We start from the raw sequence: 26,158 nt of genomic DNA, 5'->3' as shown, positions 1-26,158 counted from the left end.
CCTAGAGAAGTGGAACCTAGATGGTATTTGGTAACGGGGGCACACTGCCTCAATAAATTGTCTAGTTCCCTGTGAACTAACGGCGGATACCGGACGCACGTCTAACACCAACATAGTTGTCAAGGCCTCAGTTATCCGCTTTGCAACAGGATGACTGCTGTGATATTTCATCTTCCTCGCAAAGGACTGTTGGACAGTCAATTGCTTGGTGGAAGTAGTAAATGTGGGCTTACGACTTCCCCTCTGGGATGACCATCGACTCCCAGCAGCAACAACAGCAGCGCCAGCAGCAGTAGGCGTTACACGCAAGGATGCATCGGAGGAATCCCAGGCAGGAGAGGACTCGTCAGAATTGCCAGTGACATGGCATGCAGGACTATTGGCATTCCTGGGGAAGGAGGAAATTGACACTGAGGGAGTTGGTGGGGTGGTTTGCGTGAGCTTGGTTACAAGAGGAAGGGATTTACTGGTCAGTGGACTGCTTCCGCTGTCGCCCAAAGTTTTTGAACTTGTCACTGACTTATTATGAATGCGCTGCAGGTGACGTATAAGGGAGGATGTTCCGAGGTGGTTAACGTCCTTACCCCTACTTATTACAGCTTGACAAAGGCAACACACGGCTTGACAAATGTTGTCCGCATTTCTGGTGAAATACTTCCACACCGAAGAGCTGATTTTTTTGGTATTTTCACCAGGCATGTCAACGGCCCTATTCCTCCCACGGACAACAGGTGTCTCCCCGGGTGCCTGACTTAAACAAACCACCTCACCATCAGAATCCTCCTTGTCAATTTCCTCCCCAGCGCCAGCAACACCCATATCCTCCTCATCCTGGTGTACTTCAACACTGACATCTTCAATCTGACTATCAGGAACTGGACTGCGGGTGCTCCTTCCAGCACTTGCAGGGGGCGTGCAAATGGTGGAAGGCGCATGCTCTTCACGTCCAGTGTTGGGAAGGTCAGGCATCGCAACCGACACAATTGGACTCTCCTTGTAAATTTGGGATTTCGAAGAACGCACAGTTCTTTGCGGTGCTTTTGCCAGCTTGAGTCTTTTCAGTTTTCTAGCGAGAGGCTGAGTGCTTCCATCCTCATGTGAAGCTGAACCACTAGCCATGAACATAGGCCAGGGCCTCAGCCGTTCCTTGCCACTCCGTGTGGTAAATGGCATATTGGCAAGTTTACGCTTCTCCTCCGACAATTTTATTTTAGATTTTGGAGTCCTTTTTTTACTGATATTTGGTGTTTTGGATTTTACATGCTCTGTACTATGACATTGGGCATCGGCCTTGGCAGACGACGTTGCTGGCATTTCATCGTCTCGGCCATGACTAGTGGCAGCAGCTTCAGCACGAGGTGGAAGTGGATCTTGATCTTTCCCTAAGCCGGACAGGTAGATATATTTATTATGTAATGACTGATGACGGACCTGCTGGACACTGTCAGCTCAGCAGCACCGCAGACTGCTACAGTAAGCTACTATAGTAGTATGTATAAAGAAGAAAGAAAAAAAAAACCACGGGTAGGTGGTATACAATTATGGATGGACGAGCGACTGCCGACACAGAGGTAGCTACAGCCGTGGACTACCGTACTGTGTCTGCTGCTAATATAGACTGGATGATAAGGAGATGAAATCTATATATATATATATATATATATATATATAATATCACTAGTACTGCAGCCGGACAGGTATATATATTTATTATGTAATGACTGATGACGGACCTGCTGGACACTGTCAGCTCTGCAGCACCGCAGACTGCTACAGTAAGCTACTATAGTAGTATGTATAAAGAAGAAAGAAAAAAAAAAAACCACGGGTAGGTGGTATACAATTATGGATGGACGAGCGACTGCCGACACAGAGGTAGCTACAGCCGTGGACTACCGTACTGTGTCTGCTGCTAATATAGACTGGATGATAAGGAGATGAAATCAATATATATATATATATATATCACTAGTACTGCAGCCGGACAGGTATATATATTTATTATGTAATGACTGATGACGGACCTGCTGGACACTGTCAGCTCAGCAGCACCGCAGACTGCTACAGTAAGCTACTATAGTAGTATGTATAAAGAAGAAAGAAAAAAAAAACCACGGGTAGGTGGTATACAATTATGGATGGACGAGCGACTGCCGACACAGAGGTAGCTAAGGCCGTGGACTACCGTACTGTGTCTGCTGCTAATATAGACTGGATGATAATGAGATGAAATCAATATATATATATATATATATATATATATAATATCACTAGTACTGCAGCCGGACAGGTATATATATTTATTATGTAATGACTGATGACGGACCTGCTGGACACAGTCAGCTCAGCAGCACCGCAGACTGCTACAGTAAGCTACTATAGTAGTATGTATAAAGAAGAAAGAAAAAAAAAAAACCACGGGTAGGTGGTATACAATATTATATATATATTATATACAATTATATATATATATATATTAAACTGGTGGTGACTGGTGGTCAGGTCACTGGTCACACTATCAGCAACTTGCAAGTAGTACTCCTAAGCAGACAATCACAATATATATTATACTGGTGGTCAGTGTGGTCACAATGGCAGTGTGGCACTCTGGCAGCAAAACTGTGCACTGTACGTTATATGTACTCCTGAGTCCTGCTCTCAGACTCTAACTGCTCCCCACTGTCAGTGTCTCCCCCACAAGTCAGATAATATACAGTCACACTATCTATCGCTTCAGCAAGTAACTAGTACTCCTCCTAATGCTCCCCAAAATTACTACTGTGTCTCTCTCTACTGTCTCACTCTCTTCTCTATAAACGGAGAGGACGCCAGCCACGTCCTCTCCCTATGAATCTCAATGCACGTGTGAAAATGGCGGCGACGCGCGGCTCCTTATATAGAATCCGAGTCTCGCGAGAATCCGACAGCGGGATGATGACGTTCGGGCGCGCTCGGGTTAACCGAGCAAGGCGGGAAGATCCGAGTCGCTCGGCCCCGTGTAAAAAAACATGAAGTTCGGGCGGGTTCGGATTCCGAGGAACCGAACCCGCTCATCCCTAGTAATTCCAAGTTGATCGCAACAGCAAGTTTGTTAGCAGTTGGGCAAAACCATGTGCACTGCAGGGGGGGCAGATATAACATGTGCAGAAAGAGTTAGATTTGGGTGGGTTATTTTATTTCTGTGCAGGGTAAATACTGCCTGCTTTATTTTTACACTGCAATTTAGATTTCAGATTGAACACACCCCACCCAAATCTTACTCTCTCTGCACATGTTGTATCTGCCCACCCTGCAGTGCACATGGGGGGTAATTCCGAGTTGATCGCAGCAGGATTTTTGTTAGCAGTTGGGCAAAGCCATGTGCACTGCAGGGGGGGCAGATATAACATGTGCAGAGAGAGTTAGATTTGGGTGGGGTGTGTTCAATCTGCAATCTAATTTGCAGTGTAAAAATAAAGCAGCCAGTATTTACCCTGCACAGAAACAAAATAACCCACCCAAACCTAACTCTTTCTGCACATGTTATATCTGCCTCCCCTGCAGTGCACATGGTTTTGCCCAACTGCTAACAAAATTCCTGCTGCGATCAACTTGGAATTACCCCCAAAATTCCTGCTTTCACACAGTGATTTTGCTGTCAAAAAGACTACCATTATAAATTATTATTTACATTTAAAAAGGGACATTTTTTGTTTGTTTATTAATATTGCACCAATTTAAAAATAACCTGTCCTATCACGAAAAAGATCAGACCAACAACTCCAAATGAAAATATAATTTAACTTATGGAACACATTATGAAATGTTATTCACTTTCCAACTTCCCATGCTTTTCAATAATTATAAGAACTGCCCCATTTGTTACTTACTAAAAAAATAAATAATAATGCAAAACAGTACTTTAGGAGAAAAACTGAAAGGTTTAGTTTAATGGAAAGGGCCGCACAACGGGGGTCATTCCGAGTTGTTCGCTCGTTAATTTTTTCTCGCAACGGAGCGATTAGTCGCTAATGCGCATGCGCAATGTCCGCAGTGCGACTGCGCCAAGTAAATTTGCTATGCAGTTAGGATTTTTACTCACGGTTTTTTCTTCGTTCTGGTGATCGTAATGTGATTGACAGGAAGTGGGTGTTTCTGGGCGGAAACAGGCCGTTTTATGGGAGTGTGTGAAAAAACGCTACCGTTTCTGGGAAAAACGCGGGAGTGGCTGGAGAAACGGAGGAGTGTCTGGGCGAACGCTGGGTGTGTTTGTGACGTCAAACCAGGAACGACAAGCACTGAACTGATCGCAGATGCCGAGTAAGTCTCAGAAACTGCTAAGAGGTGTGTAATCGCAATTTTGAGAATCTTTCGTTCGCAATTTTAATATGCTAAGATTCACTCCCAGTAGGCGGCGGCTTAGCGTGTGCAAAGCTGCTAAAAGCAGCTTGCAAGCGAACAACTCGGAATGACCCCCAACGTTTGACTTTTGCACTATGGCCCTCATTCCGAGTTGGTCGCTAGCTGCCGTTGTTCGCAGCACAGCGATCAGGCTAAAAAGCGGCATTTCTGCGCATGTGTACGGGCCGCAGTACGCACGCGCGTAGTACTTTCACACAAAACTATGCAGTTTTACACAAGGTCGAGCGACGCTTTGCTGTCGCTCTGTTGATCGGTGAGTGATTGACAGGAAGTCTGTGTTTCTGGGTGGTAACTGGCCATTTTCCGGGAGTGTGCTAAAAAACGCAGGCGTGTCAGGTAAAAATGCAGGCGTGCCTGGGGAAACGGGGGAGTGGCTTGCCGAACGCAGGGCGTGTTTGTGACATCAAAGCAGGAATTAAACTGACTGAAATGATCGCAAGGTAGGAGTAAGTCTGGAGCTACTTTGAAACTGCATGAAAATTTTTATGAGCAGTTCTGCTAACCTTTCGTTCACACTTCTGCTAAGCTAAGATACACTCCCAGAGGGCGGCGGCCTAGCGTTTGCACTGCTGCTAAAAGCAGCTAGCGAGCGATCAACTCGGAATGAGGGCCTATGCGCCTTGCCTGGTTCTTGTAACTTCTAGTTTGCGAATACTCTTTAGAATGAAGGGTGCACCTGCACCCTGATGTGCGATAGAAGTGCACTGGTGAAAATCTGGAGTGTTGCGCTACACAATGTACATGCTTCATAAATGAAGCATCATGTTTTAATTTCTGATGTTTATAACTTCATTTGAAAAGAATGCAACAAAAAACTATGATTTAAATTTATTTAAAGATGTTATTTCATTTAACAAAATATTAACTGCATTGTTGCAGTTTCTCTTACATCCTAGAGGATGCTGGGGTTCCACTTAGTACCATGGGGTATAGACGGGTTCTTTGGGAGCCGTGTGCACTTTAAGAGTTTAATAGTGTGGGCTGGCTCCTCCCTCTATGCCCCTCCTACCAGACTCAGTTTAGAAAATGTGCCCGGAGGAGCCGGTCACAGCTAGGGAAGCTCTTAGGAGTTTTTCTAGTTTTATTATTTTATGAGTTTTCTAGGTTACTGGAAGGCTGCTGGAAACAACCTCCCTGCTTTGTGGGACTTAGGGGGTGAGTAGGAACCAACTCTTGAAGTTAATGGTTCTCTATCTCCGCTTACAGGATACTGAGCTCCTGAGGGTGCTGATCGCAAGCCCACGAGGCGACCGCTCACTCCCGCAGCACGCCCGCTACCCCCTAACAGAGCCAGAAGAAAGAAGAGTGTTGAGTATAGCGCCGTCAGCTCAGTTAGCGGGTCACCGTCGGGAATGGCGGCACAAGGATGGGAGCGCAGCTCTGACAGGCTGCGCTCCGGCAGGCTCAGCAGCACACTGTGTAGGTGCTTGAGGGGCGTTCTGTGCCAGCACAATTCACCCTACACTGGTCACTTGGCTAACAGGGGCTAATCCCTACTGTTAGGAACAAACACCTCAGGCTAGTATAAACAACTTAGTGCGGGAAGCCGTGCACCATTGTAAGGGGCGGGGCTTCCTCTCAGAGCGGATCCAGCACTCACCAGCGCAATTTTCTCCCTGCAGATCATAGGAAAGAGACGCTGACAGGGAAGGCTGCCCTCTAGATAACTCCAGCTATACCTCTGCGGTACCAGGGCGTTAGACAGGGTGGAGTGTGGTAACAGTACTAATTACCCTATTAAGGTTAGTTAGTCAGCACCGGGCTTTTATCATAATAACGGCCTACTGGGGCGCTGTGTAGCTAGCTCCTTATACTGTGTGACTCTCTGAAGGTACTCTGGGGGAAACTGTATATGACATTTTCCTGTGTGTGTGTGTGTGTGTGTGTAAGTGTGTATATCTCACGTTACCATGTCTAAGGACTCTGTGTCCTGTGCTGCAGAGTGTGTATCTTCTCCTGAAGAGTCTATTTCATGTACTCAGGACTGCAATGTACTTTCCCAGCCCTCTGAATCTGAACCCCCATGGGTGGATTCTTTAAGGGGAATGATATCCCAAATTTTAACAAGGATGTCGCTTACTGAGAAAGAAACACAATTTTTGAGAAAATCTGTGGAGGGTTTGACATACTCAACCCCCACTGCTGCGTCTAAGACTTCCCCTACGTACCCACAAAAACATACACTTGCCCAGATAATGCAAGTTGACACTGATACGGACTCTGATACAGGGGACGGTGAAGGGGATTTGCGGGGGGGATGCATCACTTGCTAAGGGGGTGCAACTAATGATTGACGCCATTAGGGGTATTTTACATATTTCTGAGAAAGTACCTGAGTTGGTAGAGGAATCTTATTTTACAGAAAGTAAGAAATCCTCGCGTACCTTCCCGGTTTCTAAAGAGTTGAACTGTTTAAAAAATCCTGGGAAAACCAAGAGAAAAATTCCAGATCCCAAATGTATCTATGTTGTCAAAAAAGGTGGTTTTACCTGTCCATGGTTCAACCACTTCAAAAGAGCTGGCTGACCGCAAGATTGAGACTACGCTCAAATCACTATACACTGCTACAGGCGTAACTTTAAGGCCCACCATTGCTTGTGCATGGATTTCTAAGGCCATAGTAAAGTGGTCAGGCACGTTAGTAGAGGACTTAGATACTATAGATAGAAGTGACATTGAATTGTTTTTGCGTCACATACAGGATTCTGCAGGTTTCATGATGGAAGCCATGAAAGATCTTGGCACGCTGAATGCAAGGGCTACTTGCACGGCAGTCTCGGCACGCAGAGGACTCTGGCTAGCCAATGGACTGCGGATGCAGAATCCTAGAAAAGTGTGTAGAACCTACCCTTCACAGGTCAGGCTCTGTTTGGGGACGCATTGGATGCGTGGATCTCCACGGCAACTGCGTATAAGTCAACCTTTCTTCCCTCAGCACAACCGGCTAGGAATCTTATCCTACGTCTACACTGCAGTCCTTTCGGACCTCTAAAGGTAAAAAGTCCAAACCCCCTTCCACTTTAGAGGAGGTCGGGGAAAATCCAGAAAACCTGCACCAACAGGTTCTCAGGAACAGAAACCAGGTTCTGCTTCCTCTAAGTCTTCAGCATGACGGTGGACCTCCCAGCTGGAGGTAGGACAGGTGGGGGCAAGACTAAAGGATTTCAGTCACATCTGGGCATAATCATGCCTAGACCCCTGGGTAAACGAGATTGTTGCCCAGGGGTACAGACTGGAGTTTTGAAGTGCTCCCACCTCACAGATTCTTCAAATCAGGCTTACCAGTTTCGCTGACAGACAGGGCTGTCCTACAGGAAGCCATTCAAAATTGGTTCAAACAAATGTCATTGTTCCAGTTCCACCCCACCTACAAAACAAGGGTTATTACTCAAACCTGTTTGTGGTACCGAAACCGGACGGTTCGGTAAGGCCGATATTAAACCTAAAGTCATTGAACCCTACTTGAGGGAATTCAAATTCAAGATGGAGTCTCTGAGAGCAGTGATCTCTGGTCTGGAGGAGGGGGGAGTTCCTGGTATCCCTGTATATCAAGGATGCGTACCTTCACGTTCTGATCTGGCCACCTCACCAGGCTTATCTAAGATTTGCGCTGCTGGACTGTCACTATCAGTTCCAGGCGCTGCCATTTGGCCTCTCCACAGCACCGAGGGTGTTCACCAAGGTCATGGCAGAGATGATGCTACTTTTCCGCAAGCAGGGAGTGAACATAATTCCATATCTGGAGAATCTACTGATAAAAGCATCTTCCAGGGAGAAGCTGTTACAGAGCATTGCTCTCTCAACTCGACTACTACAGGATCATGGGTGGCTCTGACCCACTGTTAAGCACCAAAATCACCTCAGCCAGTATAAAAAAAATGGGAAGACTGCGCGCAATTGAGGGGGCGTGGGCTTCACTATGAGCGGATCCAGCAGCTCAGCAGCGCCATTTTCCTTCTGCAGTTTACACAGACAGACTGACAGGGAAACGCAGCTCCTCCACAAGGACTCCAGATTACCTCAGCGGTACCAGGGGGTCATAGCAAGGGGAGGGGGAGCAATATTAGAATACTAAGCCCTATTAAGGGTACGTAGTTTGCGACCCAGCTAAGCTTGGCATTAGCTATAAGGGCACGGTGTGGCTGGCTCCATCATACTCTGTGTCTCCCTAGAGGGCTGTGTGTGGGTTAACTGTGCTTTTAACCTTTCTCCTGTATGGGTGTGTTCTTTGACATTTTACAATGTCAAAAGAGTGTGTCTCATGCACGGCAGAGTGTTTTTCTTCCCCAGGGGGATCACCACAGTGTACTCAGAATAGTACACATTCTCAGGCTAGTGGGTACTGATAGAGTCAGTTTTCTACCTTTTAACACAAGCTATTTACTAATACCTTCAAGCCGTATTTACTAATACCTTCAATACCTAAACCACGTGCACGTGCTAGGCACTCCGTACGCTATTTGCGTACAAAGACCTCGCACGTGGTACGCAAGTTACGTACACACGCTGCGCTGAGTGTACGGAATACACACAGCGAGCGTACACACAGATAATAACCTTTTAAACCTTAAACACAGAGTATGATTATACTGTAAGTCTTAGTATTGAGATACTGTAATGATATACCACTGGTTAACCTGGATATTTAAGCAAGCTGTTTGAGTGATTGAGATACTCAGAAACCCTTTGTACTAGCTAGAGAAACACAGACACCTTGCTGAGGTTCCAACACCTTTACTAACGAGATTTAGCTATGTAAAAAGGAAAAAATACAGTTAACAGCTTATACACTACAGCACTAACATAAAACACCTAAACAGAATACTAGACATAAATATACAATAGCGTCTTAATCCTAAACAATAACAGTGAGAGAGAGAGAGTATGGCAAATACAGACAGAGAATAAATTGGTCACAGAGAAACTTACACACGTGGGAATGAATCGCCTGCGCTATCTGGAAATCAAGCTCTCGGTTAATCAATGATGAAAACCTTGTGGAGAGAAGTGAGAGAGCTGGCCCAGGCTGGTTGCCTTATATACACAACATACAGTACACTACAAAGGGCCCTACAATCTTATTGTTCATTGGACACAGGAATGCCTCTCTGCACTGTAACAAAAGGTCATAGGTGGATTTGAACAGGTGGGCTGTGACTATTTCAAACTGCTCAAGTGGGAGGAATCCTCAGGACTCCCACCACATGTGTAATAAAACAGCAAATACTTTTAAAGTCCATAATCTACTTTTACATATAACTATACGCTGGAGCGACCGATCTCTTCCTAACCAACACCGGAATGTTTCTAATAAAATACTCTTCGGTTAGGTACTAAACACCACCGCTCAGACCCTGTCTGACCCTTCGTATCATGAAAAGAGGAATTCCCTTGTCCATGAACCAGTTACACTAAACATACTTACAGATATTATAAAAGGGAATATTACCTATAAAACACGCTATTTGGGTTAACTATGTGGCGATCGAGTCGCCCACCGGACGCTCACAAACTCTACCGTAAATGCGCATACCACGCGCCAATGCGGGTTCTGTTTCCTCAAAGCCTTCAGCATGACGGTGGACAGCACTGCCTGGAAGACGGGCAGGTGGGAGCCCGATTAAGAGATTTCAGTCACATATGGGCGACATCATGCCAGGATCCCTGGGTCAAAGAGCTCATCGCCCAGGGGTGCAGACTGGAGTTTAAGGGGACTCCCACCTCACAGATTCTTCAAATCAGGCTTACCAGTTTCTCAGGAGGCAAGTATAATTTTACAGGATGCAATTCAAAAACTGGTACAGACTCAGGTCATTGTTCCTGTTCCAGCTCAGCTACAGAACAAAAGTTATTCCAACCGGTTTGTGGTACCAAAATCGGACGGTTCGGTAAGACCCATTTTAAACCTCAAGTCACTGAACCCGTATTCACGGGTGTTCAAATTCGAGATGGAGTCTCTGAGAGCGGTGATCTCAGGTCTGGACGAAGGGGAATACTTGGGGGTATATTCAATTAGGGTCGAAAGCTGCCGTCTGTCGAAAAGACGGCAGTTTTCGACTTTTTAAGGTCGAATCGTGATTCGACCTATTCAGTCCCCGCTATTAATATTCGACAAGTCTGGGAATTCAACTTGTCGAAAAATACGCAAATCGGCGGTTTAGCTGCCGATTCACGTACTTTTGAGTGAAACAGGGCCAAATTTGACAGTATTTGGCCCCGTTTCTGATCATCTCAGTCCGACATAACGAGTTTTATGGTAAGAACTTACCTTTGTTAAAACTCTTTCTGCGAGGTACACTGGGCTCCACAAAGATTGGACAATGGGGTGTAGAGTAGGATCTTGATCCGAGGCACCAACAGGCTCAAAGCTTTGACTGTTCCCAGAATGCACAGCGCCGCCTCCTATATCACCCCGCCTCCCAGCACAGGAGCTCAGTTTTTAGTTAACCAGCCAAATGCAGTAGCAGGAAAAGAGACGGCAACAGTTAGTAGCCACATACACCACACTCTCACGACAAGAGAAGTGTCAGCGGCTAATGCCATACCAACCCAAAGAAGCTAAGTGCGTCAGGGTGGGCGCCTTGTGGAGCCCAGTGTACCTCGCAGAAAGAGTTTTAACAAAGGTAAGTTCTTACCATAAAACTCGTTTTCTGCTGCGGGGTACACTGGGCTCCACAAGCATTGGACCATGGGGATGTCCTAAAGCAGTTCTTTATGGGAGGGGACGCACTGTAGCGGGCACAAGAACCCGGCGTCCAAAGGAAGCATCCTGGGAAGCGGCAGTATCGAAGGCATAGAACCTTATGAACGTGCTCCCGGAGGACCACGTAGCCGCCTTGCACAATTGATCAAGGGTCGCACCACGTTGGGCCGCCCAAGAAGGCCCAACAGACCAAGTAGAATGGGCCTTAATGTGATCAGGAGCTGACAGACCAGCCCTCACATAAGCATGTGCAATCACCATTCTAATCCATCTGGCCAGGGTCTGCTTGTGAGCAGGCCAGCCAAGTTTGTGAAATCTAAACAAAACAAATAGAGAATCAGATTTTCGAGTAGAAGCAGTTTTCTTCACATAGATACGGAGAGCCCATACCACATCCAAAGACTGCTCTTTGGGAGACAAATCAGGAGAGACAAAGGCTGGAACCACAATCTCCTGATTAAGGTGGAATGAAGAAACCACCTTAGGTAAATATCCGGGACGAGTCCTAAGAACCGCCCGGTCACGGTGAAAAATCAGATATGGGGCACTACAAGACAAGGCACCCAGATCCGACACTCTTCTAGCAGAGGCAATAGCCAGCAAGAACACCACCTTAAAGGAAAGCCACTTAAGGTCAGCTGAACCAAGGGGTTCAAATGGAGGTTCCTGCAACGCCTCCAAAACCACCGACAAGTCCCAAGGAGCCACAGGCGGGACAAAGGGAGGTTGGATACGCAACACACCCTGAGTGAAAGTATGAACATCAGGCAAAGTCGCAATTTTTCTCTGAAACCACACCGACAAGGCAGAAATATGAACCTTGAGGGAGGCCAGACGCAGGCCTAACTCTAAGCCTTGCTGCAGAAAAGCCAAAAGCTTGGCTGTACTAAACTTGGAAGCGTCATAATTGTTAGATGCGCACCAAGCAAAGTAAGAATGCCAGACCCTATGGTAAATCCGAGCAGAAGCCGGTTTCCGGGCCCGCAACATAGTTTTAATGACCTCTTCAGAAAAACCCTTAGCCCTCAAGACGTAAGCTTCAAGAGCCACGCCGTCAAAGACAGCCGGGCTAGATCCTGGTAGACACAGGGGCCCTGAACGAGGAGGTCTGGGCGTTGTGGAAGTAGAATTGGACGCTCTGACGACAGGCCCTGCAGGTCTAAGAACCAGTGCCGTCTGGGCCACGCCGGAGCAATGAGAAGCAGATTTCCTTTTTCTTGCTTGAACTTCCGAATTACCCTGGGCAGGAGTGACACCGGAGGGAACACGTACGGCAGCCGAAACCTCCACGGCACCGCTAGCGCATCCACGAATGCTGCTTGAGGATCCCTTGTCCTTGCTCCGAAGACCCGAACTTTGTGATTGTGTCGAGACGCCATCAGATTCACATCTGGAAGACCCCACTTTTCCACGAAGAGTTGAAACACTTCTGGATCGAGGCCCCACTTGCCGGCATGCACGTCCTGACGACTGAGAAAGTCCGCTTCCCAATTCAGGACTCCCAGAATGAATATTGCCGATATGGCCGGTAGATGGCGTCCTGCCCAACGTAGAATCCGTGAGACTTCCTTCATTGCCAAACGGCTTCGAGTGCCACCTTGATGATTTATGTAAGCCACCGTGGTGGCGTTGTCCGACTGTACTTGAACAGGACGGTTCTGAATTAAATGCTGGGCCAGGTTCAACGCATTGAAGACCGCCTGCAATTCCAGAATGTTGATCGAGAGGAGAGACTCCTCCTTGGTCCACCGACCCTGAAGGGAGTGCTGCTCCAGCACCGCGCCCCAACCTCTTAGACTGGCATCTGTCGTCAACAGGACCCAGTTGGATATCCAGAAGGGACGAGCCCTGCACAATTGTTGGTCCCGGAGCCACCAAAGCAGCGACAGACGGACCTCCGGAGTCAAGAAGATCATTTGAGATCCTTTGTTGGTGAGGCAGGTCGTCCCACTTGGCTGGAATCAGCCTCTGGAGGGGGCGAGAATGGAATTGAGCATACTCCACCATGTCGAATGCTGATACCATGAGGCCCAGCACCTGCATTGCCGAATGTATCGACACTTGCGGACGAGAAAGGAAGCAACGAATCCTGTCCTGAAGCTTCAGGACTTTCTCCTGAGACAAGAACAACCTCTGGTTGTGAGTGTCCAACAGCTCTCCCAGGTGCACCATGCTCTGAGCAGGAACCAGGGAAGATTTCTTCCAGTTGACGAGCCACCCGTGGGCTTGTAGAAACCGGACCATCATATCCAAATGACGTAGGAGAAGATCTGGGGAATTTGCCAGGATTAACAAGTCGTCCATATACGGCAGTATCCTGACCCCTTGACGGCGGAGTACCACCGTCTACACTGCCATAACTTTGGTGAAGACTCGCGGAGCCGTTGTTAAACCGAAAGGTAATGCTCGAAACTGGTAATGGATGTTGCCAATAGCAAACCTCAGGTATTGTTGATGTGACACTGCTATAGGAATATGCAGGTAAGAATCCTGTATGTCCAGGGAGACCATGTAGTCCCCAGGTTCCAAGGCCGGAACTATAGAGTGAAGGGTTTCCATACGGAACTTGGAAATCTTCACAATCCTGTTCAATGCCTTGAGGTTGAGTATGGGCCGGGAGGACCCATTTGGTTTCGGGACTAGAAACAGCGGAGAATAGTACTCCCGGCCCCTCTGAGCCAGAGGCACCTGTACTACGACTCCTGTATCCAAGAGGGTCTGTACCACCGAGTGTAGAGTTTTTGCCTTTAGTCTGGTCCAAAGGGACGCCTGTCTGGCAAAATCGATGAGGGGGTCGGTTTTTGAAGGCTATGGCGTAACCTCGAGTGACGACTTCCCGTACCCAGGCATCTGAAGTGGTCTTCAACCATTCCTGGGTATACCCTAGAAGCCGGCCCCCCACCCTGGGATTCCCCAGGGGGAGGCCCGCCCCGTCATGCGGCAGGCTTATCGGTCTTGGCAGCTGGCTGACGGGCAGCCCAGGCTCTTTTGGGCTTCGGCTTACCAGGTTTGGAAGTGCGGGCCTGCTTATGGTACGCCTGACCTTTTGCTTTACCTGAAGGACGAAAGGGGCGAAAGGACGTACCTTTAGCCTTCGACACAGAAGGAGCGGTATTAGGCAGACAGGCAGTTTTGGCAGTAGCCAAGTCAGCCACTATCTTATTTAAGTCCTCCCCAAACAGAATATCTCCCTTGAAAGGGAGTACCTCCAGGGTTTTTCTAGAGTCCAGATCCACAGACCAGGATCTCAGCCACAATATCCGGCGAGCCAGGACTGACGTAGTAGAGGCCTTGGCTGCTAGGATACCGGCATCAGAAGCCGCCTCTTTAATATATCGAGAAGCTGTGACAATATATGACAAGCATTGTCTAGCATGGTCAGAGGAGATTTCAGCTTCTAACTCCAAGGCCCATGCTTCAATAGCCTCTGCAGCCCATGTAGCTGCAATAGTGGGCCTTTGTGCAGCACCCGTGAGAGTGTAAATCGCTTTCAGACAACCCTCGACATGTTTATCCGTAGGCTCTTTTAGAGACGTGACGGTAGAGCTGAGGAAACCACCATCCTAGCCACATGTGAGTCCACTGGAGGAGGCGTTTCCCAATTCTTAGACAGGTCTGGCGCGAGGGGATAGCGAGCCAGCATCTTCTTTTGAGGCACAAACTTCGTACCTGGGTTTTCCCAGGGTTCCTGACATATATCCATTAGGTGATCAGAGTGAGGTAAAACTTGTTTAACCACCTTCTGACGCTTGAACCCCATAGGGGGTGTTAGTTTATGAACTAGCGTATGCAGAAGCGTGGAAAAAGCGGCCCACGGTGGGTCAGTATGTGCCTCCGCTGCCACAGTCCCACTGGGGGGCAAGGAGCCCCCAGAACCAGAGCCCACAGCTGCTATATTCTCCTCATATGTGTCTGTGGCTTCAGCAACACCAGCAGTGTGTTCCGCCCCAGTTACCCTCAGAAGCAGACATGATATAACTTGCAGTATGAGGTAACACAGTACAATTATCAGCAGCACTCTACCTCTAAACCCAAACCCCTGCGCAGTGTAGTCAGCACTAGCAGAGATAAAGGAGAGATATGGTGACTAAATCACAGAGAAAAATACGTAATACAGTATACAGTATATCTTTTTGAAAATCCTATATTAGATAACACCTGACGCACCAAGCCCCCTCAGGTTATGGAATATAGGGATAGCAAGTTGAGTGAAAGACACGAAATGGACACCACTCAGCTATCAATGCACACACAGAAAGTCACAGTTTGTACAATGCAGAGGTTATTACTGACAATAATACTGCACTGGACTAGCTTATATTGCTAAATAGTCAATAGATATAACACTACACAGTAAGAACTGGATGTATATCACAGGGTAATTGTACTATAAAACCCTGACTAAGGGGGTAATTCTGAGTTGATCGCAGCAGGAACTTTGTTAGCAGTTGGGCAAAACCATGTGCACTGCAGAGGAGGCAGATATAACATGTGCAGAGAGAGATAGATTTGGGTGTGGTGAGTTCAATCTGCAATCTAAATTGCAGTATAAAAATAAAGCAGCCAGTATTTACCCTGCACAGAAACAAAATAACACACCCAAATCTAACTCTCTCTGCAAATGTTATATCTGCAGTGCACATGGTTTTGCTCAACTGCTAAAAAATTTCCTGCTGCGATCAACTTGGAATTACCGCCTAAATGCACTCTTTCTTAACTATCACTGTCTACAAAGGCAGGTAGAATACTTAAGTGTCATGTAAAGTCACAGCGCTGACAACCAGGCGGCTTTACATAGGAGGATTTGCCCAAGCAGTCCCAGGAACAGTGAGCTGAGGAATAATGGCGCCGCAGACACTGACAGGGAGTGAGGAAAAGACAGAAATGCAGCTCCAGGGTGGGAACACTTGCTGGAAATGGCGCCCTGGGGCTGGGGGAGGGGCTTCAGGTCTAAGCCTTATCCCCTCTGCTGGCAAAACCACCGGGTACTGTGGGCGATATGAAAACCGGTTTAGAGAGAGAACCTGACCTGCGCCCATGCCCTGGTGATCTAGTGGGATCGCCTGTACTGCCATAATGTCCACCGCCAGCGCGCGCTGCCTGCCTCCCACTGACCGCGCCGGATCGCGATAAAGACCGGGTCCCGCAAGCGGGACCCACTTACCACCTCCCAAAGCGCGGCCACGTGATCCTGGAGAGCCCCAGCTGTGTGTTTCTAACGTGAAGAAAACCGGAGCCTCCGCTGTAGGTACCTGGCAACCAGGGCTCGGGAGTGTACAGCGCCGCTGGGGAGAGCTGGAGCTGCAGCCCTTGAAGTCACAAAACCATTTACCACCGCTGCTGCCCTTGAAGTCTTCACTTTTCACTTCATAAAAAGCTTTTCTTAGGGCTGCTTGGAGCAGCCCCTCTGTTAAGTGCCTGCTTACTGCAGCACCAACTTAAAACTGAGCTCCTGTGCTGGGAGGTGGGGTGATATAGGAGGCGGCGCTGTGCATTCTGGGAACAGTCAAAGCTTTGAGCCTGTTGGTGCCTCGGATCAAGATCCTACTTTACATCCCATTGTCCAATCCTTGTGGAGCCCAGTGTACCCCGCAGCAGAAAAAAAAATGTCGGACTGAGATGAGGGACCTTAGAGGAGGAGAAGGTGGAGAGCTGCGGGGAGACTTTGGAGAGCCGTGGGCAGACAGGGGAGAGCAGTGCTACAGCCCAGCGCTGCAGGAGGATGTGTCACAGCCGCGCCGCTCACGGCAGTGTCCACCCAGCTCCAGAAAGTGAGTTCACGCTTTCTGGAGCCGGATGGACACTGCCATGAGGTCTGGCGGCTGTGAGACTTCCTGCTCTAGCGCTGCTCTCCTCCGTCTGCCCGCGGCTGTTCCCGCTGGTCTCCCCCCTCTCCTCCGCTCACAGGTCTCATCTCAATTCGACTTTTCTTAAAGTCGAATTGAGATGGGATTGAATAGGGGTTGTCGGATCCATTCTGACAAATGCATGTCGGAATGGATCTGACCCTAATTGAATACACCCCTTGGTGTTTCTGGATATCAAGGATGCGTACCTTCATATGCCAATCTGTCCGCCTCCTCAGGCTTATCTAAGGTTTGCATTACAGGACTATAGCTACCAGTTCCAGGCCATGCCATTTGGCCTCTCCACGGCACCAAGGTAATGGCAGAGATTATGTTTCTCCTCCGCAAACAGGGAATGAACATAATTCTGTACCTGGATGATCTGCTGATAAAAGCACCATCCAGGGAGCGGTTGTTGGAGAACATTGCCCTCTCAACTCGACTACCCCGGGATCACGGGTGGATTCTGAACCTACCAAAATCTCACCTGGAACCAACACGGAGGCTTCCGTTCCTGGGGATGATACTAGATACGGAGGCACAGAAGGTTTTCCTTCCATTGGAAAAGGCATTGGTAATATAGTTGATGGTGCGGGATGTTCTAAAACCAACTCGGATATCGGTGCAACTATGCATTCTCCTTCTAGAAGAGATAGTAGCCGCTTACGAGGCGCTGCAGTACGGAAGGTTTCACGCAAGGTCCTTCCAGCTGGATCTGTTGGACAAATGGTCCGGAACGCATCTCCACATGCACCAGAGGATAGATTTGTCGCCAAGAGCCAGGATTCCTCTTCTGTGGTGGCATCAGACTTCCCACCTGACAGAGGGCTGAAGGTTCGGGATTCAAATTTGGATTCTGCTAACCACAGACGCAAGCCTCTGAGGTTGAGGAGCAGTCACCCAGGGGGAACACTTCCAAGGAAAATGGTCAAGTCAGGAAACCATTCTTCCAATCAACATTCTGGAACTAAGGGCCATATTCAATGTCCTTCTACAGGCATCACATCTTCAAGATCAGGCCATCCAGGTTCAGTCGGACAATGTGACGGCGGTAACGTACATAAACCGACAGGGCGGAACGAAGAGCAGAGCTGCAATGTCAGAGGTATCAAGGATTCTCCTCTGGACAGAAAGACACGCTGTGACGTTGTCCGCAATCTTCATTCCGGGAGTAGACAACTGGGAAGCGGACTTCCTCAGCAGACACGACCTCCACCCAGGAGAGTGGGGCCTTTACCAGGAAGTGTTCGGGTGCTTGACACGTCGGTGGGGAATTTCACAGATCGACATGACGGCCTCTCCTCTCAACAAGAAGCTCAGGCAGTATTGTTCCAGGTCGAGTGACCCACATGCAGTGACTGTGGACGCTCTGGTACTCCATGGGTCTATCAGAAGGTGTATGTGTTTCCACCACCTCCATTGATCCCAAGAATTCTCAAAAGAATAAAAAAGGAAAAGGTTCAAGCAATTCTCATTGCTCCAGATTGGCCAAGAATGGCTTGATACGCGGATCTACTGGAAATGCTCTTGGAGGATCCGTGGCCTCTACTTCTTCGAGAGGATCTTCTGCAACAGGGGCCGTTTGTCTATCAAGATTTACCGCGTCTACGTTTGACGGCATGGAGGTTGAGTGTCAAATTCTAGCCCGGAAAGGCATTCTGGACAGGGTAATTCCTACCTTGATCCAAGCCAGAAATGTGGTAATGTCTAAACATTACCACCGTATTTGGAGAAAATACGTCTCTTGGTGTGAAAACAGGAAATTTCCTGCGGTGGAGTTTCAACTGGGACGTTTTCTGCTTTTTCTGCAGTCAGGTGTGGATGTGGGCCTACGCCTGGGCTCCATAAAAGTCCAGGTTTCGGCCTTACCCATTTTCTTCCAGAAACAGTTGGCTTCCCTCCCTGAGGTTCAGACGTTCTTGAAAGGTGTTCTGCACATCCAACCGCCCTTTGTGCCTCCCACGGCACCTTGGGATCTCAACGTGGTGTTGCAGTTTCTACAATCTGAATGGTTTGAGCCTTTTTACAGGAGGTTGACGTAAAGTTTCTTGCGTAGAAGACCATCACACTGTTGGCCTTGGCTTCTGCAAGACGTGTGTCGGAATTGGGGGCATTGTCTCATAAGAGCCCCTATTTGATTTTTCATGAAGATAGAGCTAAATTCAGAACTCATCAGCAATTTCTTCCAAAGGTGGTGTCTGCGTTTCATATAAACCAACCTATTGTGGTCCCGGTGGTTACCGACACCTCTACTTCTTCAAAGTCTTTGGACGTTGTGAGAGCTTTGAAAATGTATGTGAAGCGGACAGCACGTCACAGAAAATTGGACTCGCTGTTTGTGCGCTATGATCCCAATAAAATTGGGTGTCCTGATTCATAGCAGTCTATTGCTCGCTGGATCAGGCTTACTATCTAGTATGCTTACTCTACCACAGGTTTGCCAGTTCCTAAATCTGTACAGGCCCACTCTACTAGGTCGGTGGGTTCTTCCTGGACGGCTGCCCGGGGTGTGTCTGCTTTACAGCTCTGCCGAGCGGCTACTTGTCAGGTTCAAACGAGTCCTACAAGTTCGATACTTTGGCCTCTGAGGACCTTCAGTTTGGTCAATCAGGTCTGCAGGAACCTCAGCACTCTCCCACCCGGTTTGGGAGCTTTGGCACGTCCCCATGGTACTAAATGGACCCCAGTATCCTCTAGGACGTAAGAGAAAATAGGATTTGAATTACCTACCGGTAAATTCTTTTCTCGTAGTCTGTAGAGGATACTGGGCGCCCGCCCAGTGCTTCTTGTGTTCTTGCACTGTTACTTGGCTAAGTATTGTTGTTGTTCAGCTATTGCTGTCCCTCGTCAAGTTTGGTTAACATGGCTTTCCTCTTGTTTGTGTGTGCTGGATCGAATCTCACCACTATCCTTGAAATCCTTCGCTCAAGGTATGTCCGTCTCCTTGGGGACAGTTTCTAGACTGAGACTGGTAGGAGGAACATAGAGGGAGGAGCCAGCGCACACTATTGATTTCTTAAAGTGCCCAAGGCTCCTACTGGACCTGTCTATACCCTATGGTACTAAATGGACCCAAGTATCCTCTACGGACTACGAGAAAAGGATTTACCGGTAGGTCATTAAAATCCTATTTTATTTTATTGATGTGCTTTTTTGGGGGGGGTTTGTTTAGTCTCTCTGATATCAAGTTGTTTCAATACCATGTTACTGTCTGCCATATTGCAAACAATACAGTAGGTATTTTGTTTTATCACTAATCAACTGATAATGTATATGTACATCGGGTAACTTGAACCGAATGGAAAAAGAGCAATGTCATAATCCAGTCTAACACAGTATGATCCATCCGGCGACAGGTGCAACGGGGGTAATTCCAAGTTGATCGCAGCAGGATTTTTGTTAGCAATTGGGCAAAACCATGTGCACTGCAGGGGAGGCAGATATAACGTGCAGAGAGAGTTAGATTTGGGTGGGGTGTGTTCAATCTGCAATCTAATTTGCAGTGTAAAAATAAAGCAGCCAGTATTTACCCTGCACAGAAACAAAATAACCCACCCAAATTTAACTCTTTCTGCACATGTTATATCTGCCTCCCCTGCAGTGCACATGGTTTTGCCCAATTGCTAAAAAAAATCCTGCTGCGATCAATTTGGAATTACCCCCAATATCCAATTGAGTGCACACATATTTGGTCAAGTTCGATATGCTATCCAACTCCTATCCAAGCAGTTATAGTCTGATGGCATTTACCAACATCCATACCAATAATGTATTGTTTAACACAAAACAAGAAACGCCAGACTTGAACACCATTATTCAAAAACAATAAAACAGAGAAAAACTTAATGTAAAATGTTATGGTTTTAATTACTTTTACATGTTAACAAACCGTGTCCTGTTTCTAAAAGCGTAGAAAGTTTGTTTTTCAGTTTTTCACTTCCAAAAGGTGTGAAGTAACATCAGTGGCCAAACATAATTATTTGTTGTGTATTATACTTCATAAAAGAAAGACATTGAAATATAATCTAGTATCCTTTGTAATACATGGATGTGGCCCTGATCCCTGTCTGTCCCTTTTCTTTGAAGAGCTGCGCCAAGGAGAGGCCAAGAACAGTAGCAGCTAACGTGTAGCATGGGACTTTTAGCTGGAATTTTCAAAAATTCAAAAAAGATTTTTCCCAAGTAGAAAGACACTAGCGGTTACAACAGGGTTGGGGAACCTGCGGCCCTCCAGCTGTTGTTGAACTACACAGCCCAGCATGCCTTGCAACAGTTTTAGCGTGGCAAAATAGCAAAACTGTAGCAGGGCATGCTGGTATGTGTAGTTCCAGAACAACTGGAGGGCCAAAGGTTCCCCACCCCTGGGTTACAGTGTGTTCCAAATAAACAAAAAAAAAACATGCAGGGAACACAAATGTTCCATTACATCATTTGTCATGTGACTATGGTCGCCATAGTAGTAACATGACACTTAGCAATCTGTAAATCATTAATTACAGCTACAAAAAAATAAGGTTGTCAGCATTGACTAAACACTTATATTGTTTTAGGTTTAGTGGTTCTTTAAAGTGGTTATGTGGTTTTGGACAACCCACCCGTCTTGTCTTGGACCTCATTTGCCCTATGCCGTAAATAGCCAAGGAAATTCCACATGGTCTGAAGGTGGAGCCTACTGCTTGGATGGATTTAATCCATTTAACTCTGACTAGCATACTGTAATTGCTCAAGAACCGTCAGATGCCCAATGCTAAAAGCAAAACTTGTACCTTACACTGGAATTTTGGGACTGTTGAGTGCACTTACATTATTACACACATTTTCAAAATTAAGCTATTTCTATTTTCCAGGTCTTATTTATTTGTGTTAGTACAGTGAATGTTTCATGAGTTTCTTATTTTGTTTATAGGTCGCAGGAATTGTTGGCAGGGCTGATTTGCTTTGTGCATTTTTTGTTGTCTTATCATTTCTTGGATACAGCAAAGCACTACCAGGAAGTAAGTAATCATATTTATATTTTTAAAATCAGGGGCATCATTAGGGAGGGGGTTCGGACCTCACTGGGTGACCTCATAAAAGGGTGTGACACCAAACTGAAAGATACCGGGAGCAGGCGCTGCATAATAATGTCACTGTGTAGACAAGGCGGGTGTCTGAGTTAGCGTCTTTGTCTCACGAGTCCTTATTTAATCTTCCATGAAGATAGAGCGGAGTTGAGGACTCGTCAACAATTTCTGCCGAAGGCGGTTTCATCGTTCCATATGAACCAGCCTATTGTGGTACTGGTGGCTACTGACGCATTCACGGAGTCAAAATCTCTCGATTGTTGTCAGGGCCTTAAAGATTTATGTCACCAGAACGGCTCAACTTAGGAAAACGGAAACTCTGTTTGTCCTGTACGCTGCCAACAAGATTGGGACGCCTGCTTCCAAGCAGACTATTGCGCGCTGGATCTGTAATACGATTCAGCATGCTCATTCTACGGCTAGATTGCCGTTACCGAAATCAGTGAAGGCCCACTCTACCAGAAAGGTGGGCTCATCTTGGGCGGCTGCCCGGTGGATCTCGGCATTACAACTCTGCCGAGCAGCTACTTGGTCGGGTTCAAACACTTTTGCGAAATATTACAAGTTTGTTACCCTGGCCGATGAGGACCTCATGTTTGGTCAATCGGTGCTGCAGAGTCTTCCGCACTCTCCCGCCCGTTCTAGAGCTTTGGTATAAACCCCATGGTTCATGGTTCTGTTTTTGTCACGTAAAATTGTATTGCCTGTTCCTGGTGCAGCCTCCCTAAAAGACACGGCTGATCGTAAAATTGAGACTACACTCGGTGGCATTAGACGCCCTGATGACTCCTTGGGTCTGTCAGATGGTGTACGTGTTTCCTCCACTTCCTCTAATCCCAAGAGTTCTAAATCGAATAAAAAGGGAAAAGGTTCAAGCAGTACTCATTGCTCTGGACTGGCCAGGAAGGACCTGGTTCGCGGACCTTCTGGAGATGCTCCTCGAAGATCCGTGGCCTCTACCTCTTCGCAGGATCTTCTGCAACAGGGCCCGTTCGTCTATCAGGACTTAACGTGGCTACGTTTGACGGCATGGAAGTTGAACGGCTGATTTACATGGCACTGTATTATGTAAATGTACCCCATCTTGTTAAACTGTTTGCTGTATACTTACAATATTTTCATTAAATTCCCTTTTTACTTGCAGTTTTGGTTATTAGGACTGATAAGTCCATATTGTGTTTTTCTATAGAATTTAGCGTTATACTAGTCATTTAATTTTGCTTGCATTACTATCACGTGCCCAACTCTACCATTTATTTATTATTTATTTATTATATAGCGTGCTTTACAATTGTAAACAGTGAAACTACAAAACTGGGTAATAATAGACAGACAGAGGTAGGAAGGCACTACTCATATGTTAGCAATCTATAAGGAAATAGAATTTATCCTTGTGTATCAATGCCTAGCTAATGCATAATGGTCCAGCGAGATAACATAGGTTGTTGGTGGGCTGTATGATATAGTCACACAGTAAAGTTGGCCAGGGGTCATGAGGATGTGAAAGTGAAAGGGAAAAAAAATGTGGTGATTTGTGTGCACTGTACAAAGGGAGTGTAATTAGAAAAACTTATGAAGGTTATGTGGGCTGCTGCGGAATTTTATAAGCTTGCTTGAAGAGGTGAGTTTTCAGGTAATGTATGGGAGCAAGTAATGAGTGTGAGGATGAGTGACCTAGATCTTATGAAGTGCAAAGAGATAGTGTTGGTAGATCTTTTCAAATTGTGGCTTTTCAAATTACAAGAGTGTTATCTTTATGAGACTGTGTTTACTGTACTTGTTCCTGGTCCTCCCCATTGCTTTAATAGGCAGCCTCCCCCACCAGTAATCCCACCCCCCTGTGAGACTTGAGATTTCACGGATTGGGTGTACTGCTTAGTAAATGACAGCATGAGCCATTCATTTACATACAGTAGTCTACCGGCAGTGTTGTGTTTGTCATTTACTAAGCAGTACACCCAGGGGGTCATCCCGAGTTGAACGCTCTCTAGCTACTTTTAGCAGCCGTGCAAACGCATAGTCGCCACCCACGGAGGAGTGTGTTTTCGCTGTGCAAGTGTGCGAACGCCTTTGCAGCCGAGCGCAGCAAAAACATTTTGTGCAGTTTCAGAGTAGCTCTGGACTTACTCAGCCCTTGCGATCACTTCAGTGTTTTTGGTGCCGGAATTGACGTCAGACACCCGCCCTGCAAACGCCTGGACATGCCTGCGTTTTTCCAAACACTACCAGAAAACTGTCAGTTGACACCCATAAACGCCCTCTTTATGTCAATCACCTTGCGTTCTTCTGTGCAAATGGAATCTTCCCTAAATCCATCGTCCAGTATCCATCCTCTTTGCACCCTTACGACGCGCCTGCGCATTGCGGTGCATACGCATGCACAGTTTTGCAGTTTTTTAACCTGATCGCTGCGCTGCGAAAATTTGCAGCGAGCGATCAACTCTGAATGACACCCCCCCCCCAGTCCGTGAAATCACAAGTCTCACAGAGGGAGTGATTAGTGGTGGGGGAGGGTGCCTATTAAAGCAAAGGGGAGGCCTGGGAAGAAGTACAGTAAACTCAGTCTCATAAAGATAACACACTCATAATTTAAAAAGCCAAACTTGTCTAGGTGTGTAAAAAGTAGCATTCAAAGTTGTTGTTTTTTTAATTTTCCCAAGACAAGGGCCTACTGTAATTTAGACCTGATCACAAAAGCAAAATCTTTCTCTAATGGGCAAAACCATGTGCGCTGCAGGTGAGGCAGATATAACATGTGCAGAGAGAGTTAGATTTGGGTGGGTTATATTGTTTCTGTGCGGGGTAAATACTGGCTGCTCTGTTTTTACACTGCAATTTAGATTTCAGTTTGAACACACCCGACACAAATCTAACTCTCTCTGCACATGTTACATCTGCCCCACCCGCACTGCACATGGTTTTGCCCATTAGAGAAAACATTTGCTGTTGCGATCAGGTCTGAATAAGTTCTGTCATACTTTGTCTATAGACTCAGACATGCACACAGATATACAGTCAAAATTCGAAAAAGCTGTAGGCGCTACTTTTTACACAAATATACAAGTGTGTCTCTTCAAATTATGAAAGTCCTATCTTTGAGTTTACTGTACTTGTTCCCAGGCCTCCCCATTGCTTTAATAGGTATCCTCCCCCACCTGTGAGACTCGTGATTTCACAGACTGGGTGCACTGCTTAGCAAATGACAAGCACAACACTGCCGGTATACTACTGTATGTAAATGAATGGCTCATACTGTCATTTACTAAGCAGTACACCCAATCCGTGAAATCACAAGTCTCACGGGGGTGGGATTGGGGTTGGGGGGAGACTGCCTATTAAAGCAATGTGGAGACCGGGAAGAAGTACAGTAAAAGAAAAGTCAGAACAGTCACACTTGTTTGTGTACAGTTTTTTTTTTCTTCTGATTTTGACTGTATATCTGTGTGCATGTCTGTATGCAAAGTATGACGGAACTTGTTTTGGGAAAATTAGAAAAAACTGTGGATACTAATTTTTATACAGATAAACATTACAAGTGTGTCCTTTGCAGGAATTGAACCCTAGCTCAGGCAGGGACGTGCAGTCAGGGGAGGCAGGGGAGGCAGTGCCTCCCCTGTCATAATGATTACAATAATACAAAGAAGATACTAATAACACTACTTTGTATTATTTTAAACATTTTCGACCTGACACTGCAGCTAAATCTCTATGGGAGGCAGCGAGAGCGCTGCCTCCCAGTGACAATAATAAAGTATCTGAAGAGGGGGGCGGGCAGGGGGTGGGGCCAAATTGCGGGCTGGAAAAGCCCATTGAAAAACTAGTGGAAAGCGGCACCAGCACAATTGCCTCATTGACAGGGGCTGTGCCTTTAGCTCAAATCAAGGCACACCCCTGTCAATCATTGGACAGCAGCAGGGGGTGGGCTGGAACGAACGGGCAGAGGGTCAGATGCCCCCCCCCCCCGCCCCCCCCCCCGGCCAGATGCATTTATGGCATAGTATACTCTTACTAAGGGGGCCGAATTAAACGAAAGCCCCCCCTAGCAGAGTTCGTCCTTCATTACCTCTGAGATAACGCAGCCCTCCTCCCACCACTTCCTAGTTCGATGCACAACACAGCAGCAGCCGACGGACAGCGTAATCATT

The 26,158-nt window shown here is 47.0% G+C and overlaps 1 protein-coding gene across 3 annotated transcripts in view; it reads left to right on the top strand.

Moving 5' to 3' along the window:
- The window catches only part of TMTC4 (transmembrane O-mannosyltransferase targeting cadherins 4), a 201,279-nt gene that overhangs the window by 60,381 nt on the left and 114,740 nt on the right, over positions 1 to 26,158 (top strand). For all 3 annotated transcript variants that reach the window (XM_063953238.1, XM_063953237.1, XM_063953236.1), the window contains exon 5: positions 21,857 to 21,944. In XM_063953238.1, coding sequence (XP_063809308.1) covers positions 21,857 to 21,944 — 88 coding nt within the window. The remainder of the gene's footprint in view (positions 1 to 21,856; positions 21,945 to 26,158) is intronic.

The sequence above is a fragment of the Pseudophryne corroboree genome, chromosome 2, assembly GCF_028390025.1.
Source record: "Pseudophryne corroboree isolate aPseCor3 chromosome 2, aPseCor3.hap2, whole genome shotgun sequence".
Taxonomy (NCBI): Eukaryota; Metazoa; Chordata; class Amphibia; order Anura; family Myobatrachidae; genus Pseudophryne; species Pseudophryne corroboree.
Note: the sequence above shows the minus strand (reverse complement) of the source record. Positions and strands in the feature narration are given on the sequence as shown.